Here is a 17,215-nt window from a genome sequence, read left to right on the forward strand (position 1 = left end):
CAGGAAAACAACAAATTCTGTGTTTTAGATTCTCCTCTAGAACACAATTCATTTCTCCCAGTCTTTACCTGTCTTGTTCATTTAGACTGCAAGAAATTCGAGGATAAACATCTCTATCAAAAATGCTCACCCTGAAAATAACTGTGATGTTCCTTAAAATGGTGCTGTTGCTATTTTTACACTAATAGCAGCCTACTAGATTAACACCCTGCTATCCTAGTAAACTGATGGCATGGAGAACACCACTGTGGGGTCACAGCAGCAGAGTGCAGGGCAAGCAGCTGGGAGAGCCAAAGACCCCAAGATCTGGGGATGGGAGAGGAAGCAAGGATACTGAGCCTGGTAAACACAAGAAAATGGAACAAAGAAAACTGCTCTGCAAACATAGATCCTGCACAGTGGTCACAGGAAACCAAAGCTGAATTTCTACATGTTGGTTTAAAATAAATGACAGGTCACATTTTCAATATGCACTAGGTACTTGAAACTTCTCTTTCAAGCTTTTTCTCAGTGATGTACAGTACACACAATTATCACCTCCACGTTCTATGGCTCTCTCCAGCTGACTACTGTCTATCATCGTTACCTCTTTATTTTAATATTTGGTTTTCTCTACTTTACTCGTTCTCTGCCTTTTCCTCTTAACAACCTCTAAGATGATCATTTTTTCTCTTAGCTTCTGAGATATGCATTTCTTTCTCCTTCTAATTCCCTCTTCTGTTTCATCTTTCATTCCTCTGACTCGGGAGCAAAGATTAAAATGCCATCCACTTTAGTCTCTGATCTAAGAATACATATAATCACCTTTTAAAATGATTTGCAGCCATACAGTTTTTTTAACAACTTGCAGCCAATGCATGTTTTTTTGTTAAGGGGAACACCAGTAAGTCTGTGTATAAGTTAAAATACATTTTTAATGAATGTTTCCTTTTTAGAAAATGAAATTACTTCTTCCCACTTCTGCATTTTAAAAAGTGCCTTGAAGTACAAAGTTCAGTAGACCAATGTACACATTTCATCTCTCCCATAAATAGCTCATAACATTTATCTACATTACAAATACATTACTGTATTTGCAAAAGCCACAAAAATGTGCATGGTAGTGACTCAGCAGATTGGAACTCTGCATATAGGGTTTATAGAAAGCCGATAAAGCTCAAAATAACAGAATTAAAAGCTAAAAGCCCCAAGATGCAAATAAAATTTCTTCCTGTGGGAAACAAACTTAAGGATGTGATTTGAATACTAGAGCCATTTTTGATAAGGAAGAATTTCCTTTCCAGGCATATTTGAACTTTCTATACCAAGCACGATGTCAGCCTGCAGGATTTTATGAGATACCAGTAGCACAGAGTTTAGTATAAAACCTTAGGCAATGTTACTATTTGAAGCAGAAGTCACTTCTCTTCTGCAGCAACACCAGCTTCTAACTCTTAGCTGTGTGAACTTCAGGAACACACACTCCTGCACAAAAGCCATTCACCTCATCATAACAATTGAATGAACTGGACCCTGAGGTATGCAAAAGGAAAATGCCTGCATGCCTCCAGCAGAGTGAAGAGCAGGCGTGGACATTCTGGGCTGGTACAGCAAGTGCCCTGCTTGGGACACTGTGACCACAATCAGCACAGCGTTATACATGCCCCAACAACCAGCGCTGTTTGTTAACTATCATTATGGAGCCCCACAAAATGCAGACATTAGGTAATAAAGACACATTAAAACTGCTTTCGATCAAACACTACGTAACTTCTATGAGATTAATCAGTAAAATAGTGGCAGAACTAAAAATAAAACTGAAATTTAAAATTTGAGTTTAAACAGCACTTCAAATATGCAGCATTAATTGTTTTGAAGATCAAGAAAACTCTGACAAGTTAAAGGATACCAGTTAATATTGCAATGAAATTGTAAGAGGACAGGTTGGCTGCTGAAGCACCTCCACGAGCAGCACTTCTCCAAGCCTTGAGCTTTTCCTGCTGAGTGAACTATGGTGTTAGAGGGAGGAACAGAGTCACCTCCCTAAACCTTATGGTCTCTCTAAGAAAAGGCACCTATGAAAGGCAGTTCTTTTTGCTGAGTGGGGCACCAGACTTGGGCTTTTGTGACTTAAGTAAATGTACAAAGATAAAATGAATAATTATAGGCTTGTGTCACTAAAGGCAGTGGCTTAGACATCTGTCAAAAACACCCCTCATGCCACATCCTGAATTTGAATCTCTTCTATCTGGACAGTTACTAAAAATGCAGAGTTTACTTATCTCTATCTATGCAGGAACGTAAAAATATGGAGATGGGACGGCACAGCAGGGCAGACTTCAGGTTATATCCAATACTCATAACCCACCAAGAGAAAAAGGAATTCCCAAGGTCATGCCAAAATCCTTGATTTCTGCAGATCAGCATGCATAAAATATTAATGCTGTGGCACTGCTTCAACGTATTAATCATCTGAATATGAAATGCTTTCTGCAGAAATGCTGTCTCTTTGCAAATACATGTAAAAAAAATAGCAATTAACACGAAAGATTACTTTTTAAAAGTAACTTCTTACAAAAACATCATCAAAATATTTCCTCATATTAGCATTCCTACAGTGCTAGTGGTCTCAGAATTGAGGGAGAAGTAACATCTTTTATTTCACCAACTTCAAGGGCTGGAAAAAGCATATAAGCTATTGGGCTCAGACTCCTTTCATCAGGTCTGCTGATTCTTCTGGTATTGTGTCCATGTGAAATAACCCACTTTCCAACAATGATAAATAGGTAAAAATCTGGTCTCTGAGTTAGTGCATATGTCTTCAATTGAAGGAAATGCTGTCTGCCAAGCTTCAACCAAGTAGATCATAGGTCTGTGAAAAAAAGAATCTAAAAGGATGGAATCCGGTTGCTATAGCGGCAAATTAAACAAATAAATGAGATACCATGGAATGCTGCAAAATATTTGTGGTCTGATTAAGTCATATTTGCCACATGTGTGAATACTAACAGCACAGTTCAGTAAAGTGGGTACAACATAGTACGAAAACACTTTTACCATATCAACATATTAATTCTTACCTGAGTAAGTGCTAATGAATGTTAACAAGCATGTTCAAAGATACCAAACACTGCATTTTACTGTAATCATAAGGCAAAGTGTTGTCTTCTTAAATGCATAAAGATAGAAAATAAATGTACATCACGATATTTCATCTTTGAAATGGTATTTGTAATCCTTTCCCATGGTTGCACAGCACATTAAAAAGACAAAGTTTTTTTTTTTTTTTTCTTTTTTGCAGTGATCACATCTAAGATGACTTGCCTATGGGCTGTTTAGAATACACAACCTATAGCAGGCAGCTGACACACTAAACTTTCTTCAACATGAGCATCCTCCCCACTCCCCCCCCCAAAAAAAATATTTTTTTCCCAGTGAAATGTACTCTTTTCTCCATAAAAGATGCTATTTGAATATACTTACTATTAATCATAATCCTATATCACTTGTAGTTTGATCTTATCTGTCTATGTACCATGGGAAAAAGAAGCACACGGAAAAAAAAACAGAAGTCTATTATGTTAAAAAATGAGCACCTGATTTTAACTGAGAGAACTGCACACAGACTGTAACCAAATGTTTATCAGTTATTGACCATTTCTGCATCAGTGTAAAGGTTGAACATTAATTTGCTTTTATAATCTGTAAATCACGTATCTAAGATATAGTGCAGCAGCATCAGAAAAACGTACCATTTTAAGCACTACAAAAGAACATGGTGAATGGCTCCAGCAGTGATTAGAGTGAGCAATGTAAGCTGCACTGAATGTTAAAACAAAACCAGCATTCCTAATATTGGCAAAATTATGAGAATGAAATGAATGAGTTTCTGTCCCACTCTGCTGCTGGTTGAACAAACAAACTCAGTGCTCCAGGGCCAAACCCTGGTTCTAGAAAAACACTGCTCAGTGTGTTCTCCACAGCCAGAGAAAAGACAGAAAGTCTAAGACTCCCTTTGAACATCCTGTTGGGGATTTTTGTTGGGCATTTGTTTTGTGCCCATAGTAATCACTTCAGCAAACATTTGTATGAGCAACCAAATCTGAAAATCTGTTTTTAAGTTATCATTAATTATTATCATTTAAATTAATTTTGGAGTTAGTCATGGCTATGTCTGTTGAAGCAGAAAGGTTTGAAATACAGATGGTACACCTCCTTATCACTGATGCCTCAAATACATGAACTTCCAGCATGCCTGCAACACTTAGTGAGCAGCACATTTAACTGATCTAACGTGCAAAGCAACTCACACTTTACCACTGATAAGGAAAAATAAGGCACACTCTAAATAGGCCTGCTTTCAGAAGTAGATGTGAAGTTTTCAGTCAGATGGACAGAAGAGATAATGTTCTGCATTGTCAGATAAAAATATAGACAGGGACAGAGAAACACCTCCACCATTCTACAAATAGCACGAGTACAATTTATATGAACACAAGCCTTATACTAACAGGTTGCACATTGTTTTATCCCTAAATATTTTATAAGGATTTGAAGCTCCTGGCAAAATATGCCAAATGCGTACCATGCCACCATGCAAATATCACTTTGTCTACACTACAAAAGCAAGTGCACCCCTCTTGCAGCAGTTCTAAGAGATTTCCTTGCTCTCAGCTTCTTCATAGCAGATCTTGGGGAAGTTTTCCCAGGGAAGTGATGGTAAGATACGGCAAGGAAACAAACTTCAACTTTTTTTACTTCTTCTTTGCTTCCTCTTTCCCTGTCTTTCCCTTTTCCTATTATATTCTTTATCATTCTGCATATATTCCAGCTTCTCTACATTATTCTGTGGGTCTTGCTCTTTTTCTTTTTTCTTTTTTTAAGGTACCAGTTTTAGCAGTATCACCTGTCTTTTCCTCCCATCCAACCGTCTTTCCTCTATTTTCACTCTCTCCTCCCCCCTTCCTTTGACAGCCTTCCTTGTTTCAGTGTGGATACAACAGGCTTTCAGCTGTGCTAACACGCTGAGTTACGCCACCTTACCAACAAAAATTGTCTCTCAGGTTTTTCATTTGTAATGTTCACTTCTAGAACAAGCTGCATATGTTTAACTCAAAGATGTTTTATGAAAGGTCCTCCGTTACCATGTGCTGGGTGCTTTTGTGTGGAGGAGGCTCTGTGTTTGCTTTCTGTAGATTACTAGTAATAACAAATAATCAGAAACATTCAGCATCCATCATTGGTTAGAATGCTGTCTTTGACTTAGCCTCCTCTGGAAGCTACACAGTGTTATTAGGAACAGCTTCCCACTCCACAAAACATTGTGCCATTACTGCATTAGGAGAATGGCTTTTCTTAATAGTCTCAAGAAGATGACACTCCTCTTATTCTAGAAGACCCTCTCAGTTGGCAGGTGCTGGCTATCACAAATTTTGACACACAATCAATTTTCAAGCCCTTTACATATGTAACAGAAAAGAAAAAAAAGTCTTACATACTACTGCTGTTTTTCTCCCTAAAGTGAGAGAATAATTGGTACAACTGTATTAATTCTCCAGCGGTGGAGTTGGCAGATAATGAGGAGAGATACCAGACAAAGCAACATGACCACAGAATGAACATGCAGAAAGTGTATGGATCCAACAATATTATTTTCATGCTTTTTTATAAGAACTCTTGAGTTCCCAAGTGACCAGTGTAAATTACTGTTCTTTTCATTAGACAGCTGTTTAAATCATAGCCATCAAGAATTGAGTGTTCTGGGGGAAATTAAGTTACAATCAAACTACAAATTTTCCATGCTTTTTATCAGAAAACTTTGCGAGTTCTTTTACAAGAGGAAACTACTTCCTGGAACACTGAAGTTCTTATTCACACCTCACCTATGAAAATATTGTAGATAAATCAAGAAGAACAGCTTAGTTGGAATATACTTCAGAATCTTAAAGTGGATTTAGAAACAAATCTAGGAAAAGGGTAAATTTTTAGACGTAAGTGTGAGACATTGCCAAGGTGAAGTATATTGTGTAAAAATAGCCCACACAAGGGATGTTGCTGTATTAGGAAAGCATCCTCAAGAAGTATAATACACTATTGCAAATGAGTCATTTATAAATAGAATTTTTAGGGCAACATGCTGGATGGAAACACTTAGCTGAAAGTAAGGCCATCTCCTTGTTTGTACAGCAGAGCAGGCATGGTGCAACACCAGTTTTGGACCTTCCAATCCCTGTATGTCAGGTTATCATGAATTTTAATCTATGTGTGACTCTTTTACTGTTATGCTTACTCAGTTTTTAAGGAAAAAAGCTTTCAAGCAGAAAACAGAAGTGCATCAGACAAAGCCACCAGATCTAAGACAAAGCTGACAGGAAGAGCAGCAATTGGATAGATGGCAAGAGAAACTCTGTACCACACTCCAGTGAGCTAAGGTTTTCAGCTAAGCAGGAGGAGCCTGTAGAGATTGTAATGGCACATAACCAATATAATAATCAATTTTCCAGTCCAGAAAAGCCAGGCTGTATTCCCCTTCTCCAGCCTCTCTGCTCTAGAGGTTTCATATGAAGACAATTCTTTGTTTCTGACCTCCAAAGCCATTAATCTCTATATTCGTATTCTGCTTTTCTTGCCACAAGCAAAAGATGATTCACATCTTTAAAAGGAATTTGCGACAGTGTCCATGATAAACAAAGGACTCTCACTGAAGTATGCTAACTTGGATAAATGTAGCTGTGTAACCTGGCTCAAAATCAGCAATGCTCAAACTTAGATTACTACCTGTGGTGAACAGTTAGGATAGGGGCAACCATTAGTTCGGTAGTCTGTATTAATATTAAAGAGAATGTAACTCTGCAAACAGATGCTCTCCATTCCCCTTCCTATCCAGTTTCAATACAAGAGGATAAAATGAACTGATAGGAATCCTGTTACAACACACCAGTTTCCAATACTGAAGTTTGGCCTTCAATTAAAAATGCCTAATACCGATACAGATCACATTGACAGCCATCAGAAAAAGGGGAAGAATATTTCTCATGGAAAATATGCCCAGGGAAAAAGGGACTGATGTGGATCCAAAGTGTAGGATGGTCTCAAGAACATGAACACCTTTGATGGAATAGTTCAGTAATTTGGCAACTACAACAGTAGCCAGAAAAGATGAATTCGTCTGTACAATAATTAATAAAAACATAAAGTCAAAACTTCAAAATCAGACCTAGCCTTAAACATATAGCTATGCTTAGAGAAGTAGTTATTTCTACTGAGAAACTTAGCATCAGCTAACAGATGTGGTCCTTCAAATAATAAGCACAGACAAATCCCCACTCTGCTAGAATTAACAGCAGCCCTGCCACTGACCCCTCTGGTAATTTCTCAAGTTGTAGAGATACCATTGGTTATGAATGAATCGACTGACTGAGGTGATGAAATATATGAGTTTTATGGCACAGTACAACTTTATTAGTCATATATTTCACAAGTGTACAAAGCTGCATGTACTACCATCTGGTAGCAAAAAGTGCCACTGACTACACAGATCTTTCTGTAGACAAGAATTATATTTTTAACTATATTATATATATATATAAATTACAAATTATATATAAATATATATATAAATTAGAAACACAATTTTGTCTTGATGCTATAGGCAATTTTATATTCTGGTAACCAGTGTATGATTTTACCTTTGTGTATGCTGGTCAGCCTTTCTCTGTTTCTATGAATTGGTAATAGGATTGCATAGATCTCAGGTTCATTTACCTCATGTTTTCCATTTCCAGATAATAAATACTTTTTTATTGAGCAATATTTTAAATGTTGAACAAAATATTTCTGTGAAGGAGTGATAAGAGCATTAGCATAACTATGAATCTGAGAAAATTGGGGGGGGTTGGGTTATTTTTCTGTTTTGTTTTTAATTATAGACAAAGTTATAACACCAGAAAAGGGATACAAATGTGGGAAAAGAAAAAGAGTGAACAGAACTAATCACTGCATTCTAACAAAGCAACACAGACCACTTCTGCTTGGGTCAATGGATCAGGCCAGCCCTTCAGTTTCATCATACAGTGCTCAAGGTAGTCACCTTAAAATAGTTTTTTAAAGTAAAAGTACTTTAGAGCATTTTGATATATGCCCAAATAAATAATGAGAATATGATGGCTACTATTTTAGCCACAGATTTTATGACTTATCTTTCTTCTTCCCCTTGTGGATTTTGTAGGCAGCATGCTCAGTTAACAGTTGAGCAACTTGTTACAGCATCCTCAAATTTTAAAGATAAGACTTTTCAGTTCAAGTAGGAAATCTTCTTACTGTAGATGACCTTCTTACAATTTCTGTTGATTTTTTCCACTTTGTTCTGTCTTTCTTGGCCTAGTGATTACATGCTTAGGGAATATACTGTGAATAACCTGGACAGTGTTTATAGGTGAAACAGTGTGAGCTCAGATCATTAGGATCTGCAGCAGACATTGCAGGAGAAGCTCACAGAAAACCAGAACTGTACTATGAGCTAGTACCAGAAGGACTCAAATCTTCCTGATAGATTTAATTCTGCCAAGGGTAATGGATCTCTTCTGTGAGTTTTGTTGTACAAAGTCAGGCTTCAGCACACCCACTATTGTGTTTGGAAAAATTAGCACCAAGCATGCACAGCTGCTGTCAAAATGTGCAAGATGAGAGTAAATGTTTACTTAAGTAAATAAAATAAAGCTACTGACTTTGACTTTTCTAAAGCTGTACTGATAAAGGTTCTCCCCTTTTGGCAAGGAAGTCACAATCATATTCTCTAAAATCTGCCACATTAAAGTTTTAACTAATAAACGAGCTATTAGCATTCCTAAGGTAGTTAAAGAGGACAAGATTTCTCCTCAGACCTTCCCTCCTATCCCCCAAACTCCGTCACATTATGATGGGTAATGCATCAGAATTAATTATTATGAAAGCTGGTGAAGATGTAATGATGGGTAAAATATCAAAAAGAATTAGACTGAAATGTGCTGAAAAGCCCAACAGCTATAAGCCTTCCCAGTGACTGGGCTCAAGGAACACTTGGATAAATGGAGACTGACACAGCAAACAATTCCTTTAAAAAAGACTTTCAAACAAGCCTTCTTAATATTTCAAGCTGAACATATAAATGTCTAAGATGCCTGCATGCAATTTATTTCAGGAAAGTCTACTATGTCCGAAACTTTCAAACAAAGGCCCTCTTCAATATTTCAGCAAGTATATATTTCTAACAAAGCAACAGGAATTTAAATTACTTTTTAGTTATGACACAGCACAGAAGAGACTTCTGAATACATAGTACTGCTTGTTGTCAACTGCTTCACAATACACTTTCATGAAAAATGTTATAGGTTAGGCACTTTCAGTATGAGGAATGTCACCTGGAAGAAATGTCATCAGAGTTGGCACTGACATGATGTTGAAAAAAAAGCAAATCAACATTATGTACGGCTTGGCATGTGTTCAGTTTGTGACCTCAGAATTCAAGGGAGGACAGCCTGAATGAACACAGTAAGCATCACCAGACTCTTTGCTCTGCTTCACATGCACACAATATCACACTGTTCTTTTCAAAACATTATAAAACAGTACATTATGTAACAGAAGTTGATATAGTAACTCTCATACTACTCTTTTAACACACAATTTAAGGAATAAAGAAATATCAACGCCATTGGCCCCACTTGACAAAAAAGCACTTTATCAAACTCAGCAGTGGTGGACAAATCTGATCTGCTGTGGATCTGCTGAAGGATGAAATCAGTTTTCATTTACTGATGAACCACACTGCCAAGTGGTCTGCCTTGTCTTGATATGGAAAACAAAGTATTAAAGAAACGTTTTGCACAGATGCAAGTAGAGAAGCAAACATTCTGCCTTTCAACTGCACATAAATTGCATGATGCAAATCTAGGAAAAATCTTTCCCTTACCATTCAAGCATACTGCTTGAAAAGATGTCCAACTTGAAGCACCAGAGAGGGATGAAGAGGTCAGTTTCTCTAGAAATTACTTCCATGAGTATAGAAGCAGTAATTTTAAAGTTACTACACCTTTCAGCACTTCACTTCAGCATTGCTAAATTATTCCACATTTTAAAAAATACACAGACACAGGTTCTGTTATACAAGTTCGATGTACTTGAGAAATGAAAAATTATTTGTATTACTTTAAAAGCACTCAAGTCCTGAAACACCATGAGATTTTTCATAACAAGTGTTTTTACCAAAAAATATTGCATTACAAATAATACTTTCGTATAGGTGCAAAAAAAAAACCATTTAATTAAGCATTTCTGTTATTTCACAGCAAGATTTGCTTATGTTAGAACTGTTATTTTGTGGGAGAGTGTCTTTTGAGTACGCTTTCTCATGGTGAGGAAGACACTGCTCTGGGAAAGTCACCCCTGACAGAAAACTGCTCACCCCTAAAACTAGTTGGGGATGTAGGAGGCATGAGTTCAAATCTCCACACTATTTCAAGTGAATGGGAACTTAAATATGAGTCAAGGAAGGAAATATGTTATTCCTGCTAGCAAGCAACATTCGTTAATCACTTCTGAGAAGATTAGTGCTACATGAATACAGAATCATGCACAGGGAAATCCATGTCTCACATTTTTATTTATGCAAGTAAGTGTTTATATCACTTTACTTACCATTCCATGATTTAGCCATGCTGGTATGAAGTTATCAAGCAGCTTTGGGTAAACCAGTTCCCTGTCATAGATGTAGATGCTCCAAAACATTGTCACAACGAACTAAGAAGAAAAAAAAAAAAAAAGAGGAGAAGATGTAATTTAAATAAACACTTCTAAGCAATTAGCTACATATCTGAGATAGCAAAGTTGGGCATTTAGCAAATGATCTATGGACAGATACAGATATAATTGTTCTTCAACAAGGCCTTGCTTCAATCAAAAATGTGGACCTGGATCATTATTTGTGTTCACTGTTCTAATTTTTCTATTTGACTTTCAGCCTGGAAAAAAAATCTCTGTTTTTGACTTACATGCCTGTGGCCAAATTACAACTGAGTACTGTATTTTAGTAGCAGATGTGGCACATGAATAATGTTTCACCACTAACAGGACAGAAAACAAATGGAAAAAAAGGCAAAATATTACTTGAAGTTCATAAGACATATAAATATGAAACATTCACCCCTAAACAGAAGACTATAAATTCATTTTAGCACTTTCGTCAATCACTGAAATAGCACTATTAAAAAAAGCCATTAACCCTTCAGATAGCTTAAAATTCATGGCCTAGGATCCACAGAAGAGTTCCAGTATTCTGCTCATTTGTCAATATAAAATTTGCTTTGGCTCTTGTCAGAAACAATTCACTTCTAAACTAAGGGCAGGACAGATGGCTCAGATAAAGTTTGCACTAGGTTCATCTTTTGCCAAAATGTCACTAATTTGTTAAAGATAACCTGAAGTCTGAAAAACAGTATAAAACCACAAAAAATTACAGAAATAATAGTGTTAGCTAACCTTAGCTGGGAAAAAGAGAGTCTGTAGACTTCTAATTAAAATGCAATTTCTTTTTCTTTACCTCGAGTTAGAGCCCATAGTTTTATAGTAATAAAAGGCTTACTGTTTACAGCAGTAGAAAGTCATACCTGGGCCAGGAGCTTTTCAATGACAGTTCTGAAGGAATCTTAACATTGTAGCAACAACTCCAAGTTTAAAGTCTGAGACAGGACAGGTATGACTTTCAATGGAATTAGCAGGGAAGTATTCACTTTCATCTGAACCCATGTTGCCACAATCTTACGTAGAGGGGTTAGGATTAATCTTGGGTGGAAAATTAGAGAAAGTTCAAGAAAAACAGGGTGAAGAGAGTGCACGGATTACAACTATGTGTGATGGTATAAGTTGTTTCATTTGCTTCTGACTCTGGGAAGTTAAAATTGTGATCACAGTTTACCAGTGGCACCTTGTTATAACCTCAGACAGGCATGCTTTGGTCACAATTATGTGAATGATCTGAAGTAGTGTGCTGTTCCTTCCACGTGCATACAGTACATAGCTTCTTGTTTTCCAGCACACTTGTCCATCCGTTAGGATAGCGTTAGGTGCCTGCTCAGAATAAGCTTGGACCATTTGACTGGTGCCCTGAAAAATACTGCAAGTGTAAAGTACCCCACAAGATGCGTCTCTTCTGGCATTGGCTCAGCCCAGCTCTTTGCACACCTGCTGACACACAAGTGCCAAGATATGAACAGCTGAACAACAGGAAAAATGGAAGGAAAATATCCTCCTCTCTATAGGCTTCCTAGAAGTAATGTATTACTACAGCAGGTCCCTGAGAATCTGCTAAGACCAACGGGGACTTAAAACCATAGGGAGATTAAAGAGCATGAAGATTGAGATTGATAATGCTTTTTTTTCCAATGAAGTCTTACAGCAAGGAAAAACACTCAGAACTTCATTGAACCGCATCACATTACACTGAATGCAACAAAGCTGGCATGTTTTGATCGGTGATTTCTGTGTGGAGAATAGAACAATTGACTTTGCCATGGAGGTAAAGATAGGAAAAGAGGGGACGTGCCATCTGTTTCTTAACCAAAGTCAGCCAAGGGATGGAACAAGATCAACCTAGCTGGTTGCAACCATCTGGAGTTACAGACGGCAAAGGCTGCTTAGCAAAGCATTATTGCAAGGCAGACATAAGGTAAAGGAAGTGCACAAAAACAAAGTGTTACAGAACCAACCTGTCCCAGACATGAGACTAACACAACGCCCTGGGGAAGATCCCTCCCAGTGTCTGAACGGTTTGCTTTACCTTTCTTTATCATTTGCTCATTTGGATAGAATAAACCACAAAAGTGAACAATTTGGATTAAAAAAAGCTACAAGAAGGATTTCCTACTTAGCTTCCTTAGTTGCTTCTGAATTTGTTTACTTTAGTTAAAAAGCAACTCTTGGTCTCGTAATTTAGACCGACACGGTACTGGTGGAATATCATATGGGCTGGGCTTTGCCAAGGACATACATTACCCTGCAGTACAAAACAATGACACAACAAGCCGTTTCCTTACACTGTCTATGTGAAGCTCAGAACTGCATCTCTTATGCTCATAATCTCATCTTCTTTGTGGCACAATTCATTACTACTACAGCCAGAGTCATGGTACCACCCTTAAACGCCAAGATGAACAGGTTGCTCAGAGGCAGCAGACAGAATGATAATTTCAGGGCGTCCAGTACTTTTATTTTATTTTGTTTCCAAGCCAAAATGGCACAAATGTCATGCTTCCACCTCCTCTTTAGACAAACGTATGGCCTGGAATTCCAGAAAGAAAACAGACACCAGCAATAGCTTTTGCAATTATTTGCACAGAAATCCTAAGACTGCCAGCTTTCTGAAGACACTTGGTTAAACAATATAAGGTTAAGCAATATAAAAGAACAAGAGTCCCTCATTTGCCGTTTTTCCTACCGATGACCACTGCAAAACAAAGGGAACCTCAAATTTTCAAGCAGACCTTGGAAGCTTGTCACAGGCATCCAGAATATCACTAAGAACATATACAGCAGAGGAAATAAAATGAGGCTGAAAACCGAACTCTGTTTTCCCACTAAAGGAGATACTCCTTGAGCTTTTGTCTTCTGCCTCAGAAGCTTCAGAGAAAGGCGTGAGAAACACATGGTGTGGCCATGGGAGGAATTTCAAAGGATAAGCTAGGGAATGGCTAGTGATTCAAAAGGCTGTGAATCAAAATAATGTGAATGAAAGCAAAGAGAAAGTAAGGGAGGAAAGCCAGTGAAAAAAATGCCCAATTTGCTGTTTTACATGAGCCTAACCAAGAAATGTTATGCAAAAAAAGCATGAACCCAGTGGAACTTTATTTTCCTGCAATATGTATTTTTGGTTTTGGCTAGGCTGTACACTTGAGTTCACTCATTTCCTGGATGGCTTCACGACAAAGGAAAAAAAAAAACTTTGACCTTGACAAAATTTTTTCTAAGTACACTGTTGTGTAGTTAAAGGTAAGTTTTCCGGCTGTCTTCCAAGATAGCTGTGGTTAAGTGCAAGAATAAATATGTTGCTTGTCAGCGTGGTTGAGAGTTAAAGGCATTACATATAGAAGTGAATTATTATTAAAGACAGACTGTGTTAAAAGCAAATAACATGGTACTGGCTTCATGTGGGATCTGCTGCTAGCAAAGAATCACATCAAGTGAATCACATCAACAGGGCCAATGAAAGAAATCACAAGGAGCAAGAGCTGAAAATCAGGGAAAACTCTCCTTGGAGAAAAGAATTCAGTAGTCAGATGTCCTGTTTGCTCATGCCTCATCACCAGTTGTAATTTCACCACAAATAAGGGCAGAATCTGGAATAGAGAGATTTTGGCAGGGTCAAGCCAATTATGGAAATAAAAGTGCTCTAGAGTTTGGTCAAATAACTAGGCAAGGGGACTGCAGCAAATGGTTGCACATCTTTACTAGATAAGAGATTTCTGATGAGTATTACTGATTTTCAACAGAAGAAGAGTGATCAGCTTTCCTTTTGACTGTGCTAGTGCCTTCTTAAAGACAGAGAAACAAAAGATATGGAAATACATCCGGCTTTCTCTATTTAGTATCACAGGCTTTTAAAAATACAAAAGTATAATTTAAGAATACAAGATCATTCTTGCCACTGTAGATTCGGGTTCAAACTGAGCTACTAAAGCTACATAAAGTCTGTGATTTTGTGGAAAGCTAATCTGTAACAATATCCATTTTTCCAATCTGTAACAATATCCATTTTCTTTCTTTGTCCTTTTTCTAGTACACACAGTCTTAAGAATCAAAAAATGCCTGTTGTATCTCTTCCTCCCCTTGTACGGTACAAATTACAATAAACATATTGACAAAACCATACATAGTTTACACAAAACACTAATTAGCCACAGAAACTTGGCAACTCCATGATCTACATCAAGCAAGCAGAAAAGAGTAGTGGTAGTTTAAAACACTGGCATGAGCTCTGCCTTTAAAGACTTCCTTACATTTCTTTAGCAGTGTAAACTATTTCCAACACCAATCTCCTTTACAATGACAAAGGAATGCTAAGTTCATTCAGTATAGACCAGAATTGGTAGTGAACTTCTCTAAGAAGTTTTTTTTCTGGTGGATGCTTCCTGATCTACTTCTATCTGAATGGCAGCCCAGGCATACAGTAACCTTAAAAAGGGCTGAGAAGTGTTGCCCAGAGACTTTTCATGGAATAACACATTACTGCAAGGAATACTGGCCTATTGATTTCTGATTTCATTCACTAAAAGTCATACTAAAATGAAGAACAATAGACACACAGTAGTCATTAGGTCCTCCAAAGAGGTTCATGTTTATTACTCCACGCTCCTAAAACTAATAGCAGCTTGGCAACTCACAATTTTATTGAAGCCCCTGGATATATACAGTGCATAGCACAACACTGGAGAGGTTTGATTTACTGTGTAGATTCTGCAAGATTTGATTTGTTGTAAAGCCACCCAAGGAGACTGTTTGCCCTTGGGCTGGTTCTTTCCTTTCCTTTGGAAGGTGGGAGAAGAGGTTGGTGGTCAGACTTCCCAGGTGGTTTGCATGTAGTACTTTTTAAGGAAGTACTAAAAATGAAATGCTTTAGTTTGTTGCATGGTTTTTTTTCACACATCATTGTCTGACTTGGGAGTGGAAACCCCTTCTCTCATCTAAATTTCAGAACAAGATATCTCAAGGGCTTCAGTAAGCAGGAAATAAAGAAAAAAAGGTATTGAATGGCTCTTGAAAAACTGCAGTTAGCGGGCTTTAAAATGTTCCCCTAGTATTTGCATTTTTCCCTAAACATGCCCTGTCCAAAACACTGAGCAATAAAAACAGTTTTGATGTGAAGGTAACTGACAAGTATTTAGCAAGACCACTGTTGTTACATCAGAAACTCAACATGGATTTTATTTGTATCTGTTCAATTTTATTCTGTGAAGATTCCCTTGCGTCACTACTGGAAAACACTGAGAAGCTCCCCAGAGAGTTAAGAGGGTGAGTCTCAAATAATAAATAAAGCTGCATTTTAACTCACATTGTTCTTTTTTGGAGTGAGGAAGCAGTTAAAAGAATATGGGAAATGAGGGGACTTTAACTATTTTCCTGCAGACACTCTGTTTTTTATTAACTTCCTCCTAACAAGCATATCAGAATTTCATCAGATATTTTCTTACACATAAATGGCTCTTTAAAAAACAAAAGCCAGCATTAGGCATTTGCTGCTTTCAGGCCTTGAACTCTTCCTACACATAATCACACTAAAGGAAAGCGATGCCAGCCTGAGGCAGATGCCGCTGTCCCACAGGCTAATGCTTGGGCATGTGGTAGCTACTGTGTGGTGAGGGGTGTCAGAGAAGTTCAGATTTTGGGAAAGAGCTGCCTTGGCATGGGTTAGACATGTAAGCCTGAGGCAGGTCACTGAGGCCATTACTACCTTCTGAAGTTCTGCTGTTTTTCTCCCAGTAGCCAGAAGTAGAAGGTACAATAAAAACCACCCCCACAGGATTTCTTCATAAAAAATAAATTTAGAAAATATGTGGTTAACAACTGTTCACCCTCTCTGGTGCAAGGTTTCCTTTAGGAACAGAAAACATCCTTTCAATGTGCATGGCAATTCCTTGCTATTTTCTGGATTTTTTGGGTCTAAGAAGTTGCTTCTGTTTGAGACCACTGAGAAATAAGCTAGCTCCAGGTATTCAAAATGTCTCCTGGGAAGCGTGTAAATGTTTCAATTGTCTGGAGCAGAGGATGACTAGCAGGGATTCCTTGTTTACCTGTGGCAAGAGAAACAGAAAAGGAACATGACAAACACACAGCTGAAAATTACTTTCAGAATTGACAAGAAAGAATGAAGCTAAAATTCTCCAAGATTTTGAAAAGTTTCAAGGTCAGAAACAGTGCATGGCTAGAGCACAAAGCATCACTTTGGAGCTAAAACAGATGCAGGAAAGAATCCCTGAAGAATATATTTTGATGCGTGTAAGGGCCTACACTTGCATATTGAAAAAGGCAGTTAAAATCTTTAAGACAAATAATGTAATGTTGCTTTCTTTCTTCACATCTAGTATTGATGTAGTAGAAGCATCTGAAGCCAATCACAATCACAACTACTTCACAATTGCCAAATTCCCTTAAAACACAAATGTAACATTTATATATCTGTACACATAAACACACGTTAGCAAGCTTGATT

The 17,215-nt window shown here is 37.6% G+C and overlaps 1 protein-coding gene across 1 annotated transcript in view; it reads right to left on the minus strand.

Annotated features, from left to right (window-relative positions):
- Positions 1-17,215, minus strand: part of AIG1 (androgen induced 1) — a 115,937-nt gene that overhangs the window by 60,210 nt on the left and 38,512 nt on the right. The window contains exon 3 of the mRNA XM_065732896.1: positions 10,654-10,755. Coding sequence (XP_065588968.1) covers positions 10,654-10,755 — 102 coding nt within the window. The remainder of the gene's footprint in view (positions 1-10,653; positions 10,756-17,215) is intronic.

This window comes from Cyrtonyx montezumae, unplaced genomic scaffold, assembly GCF_038088225.1.
Source record: "Cyrtonyx montezumae isolate F1298 unplaced genomic scaffold, pur_monq_1.0 scaffold_0, whole genome shotgun sequence".
Classification (NCBI taxonomy): domain Eukaryota; kingdom Metazoa; phylum Chordata; class Aves; order Galliformes; family Odontophoridae; genus Cyrtonyx; species Cyrtonyx montezumae.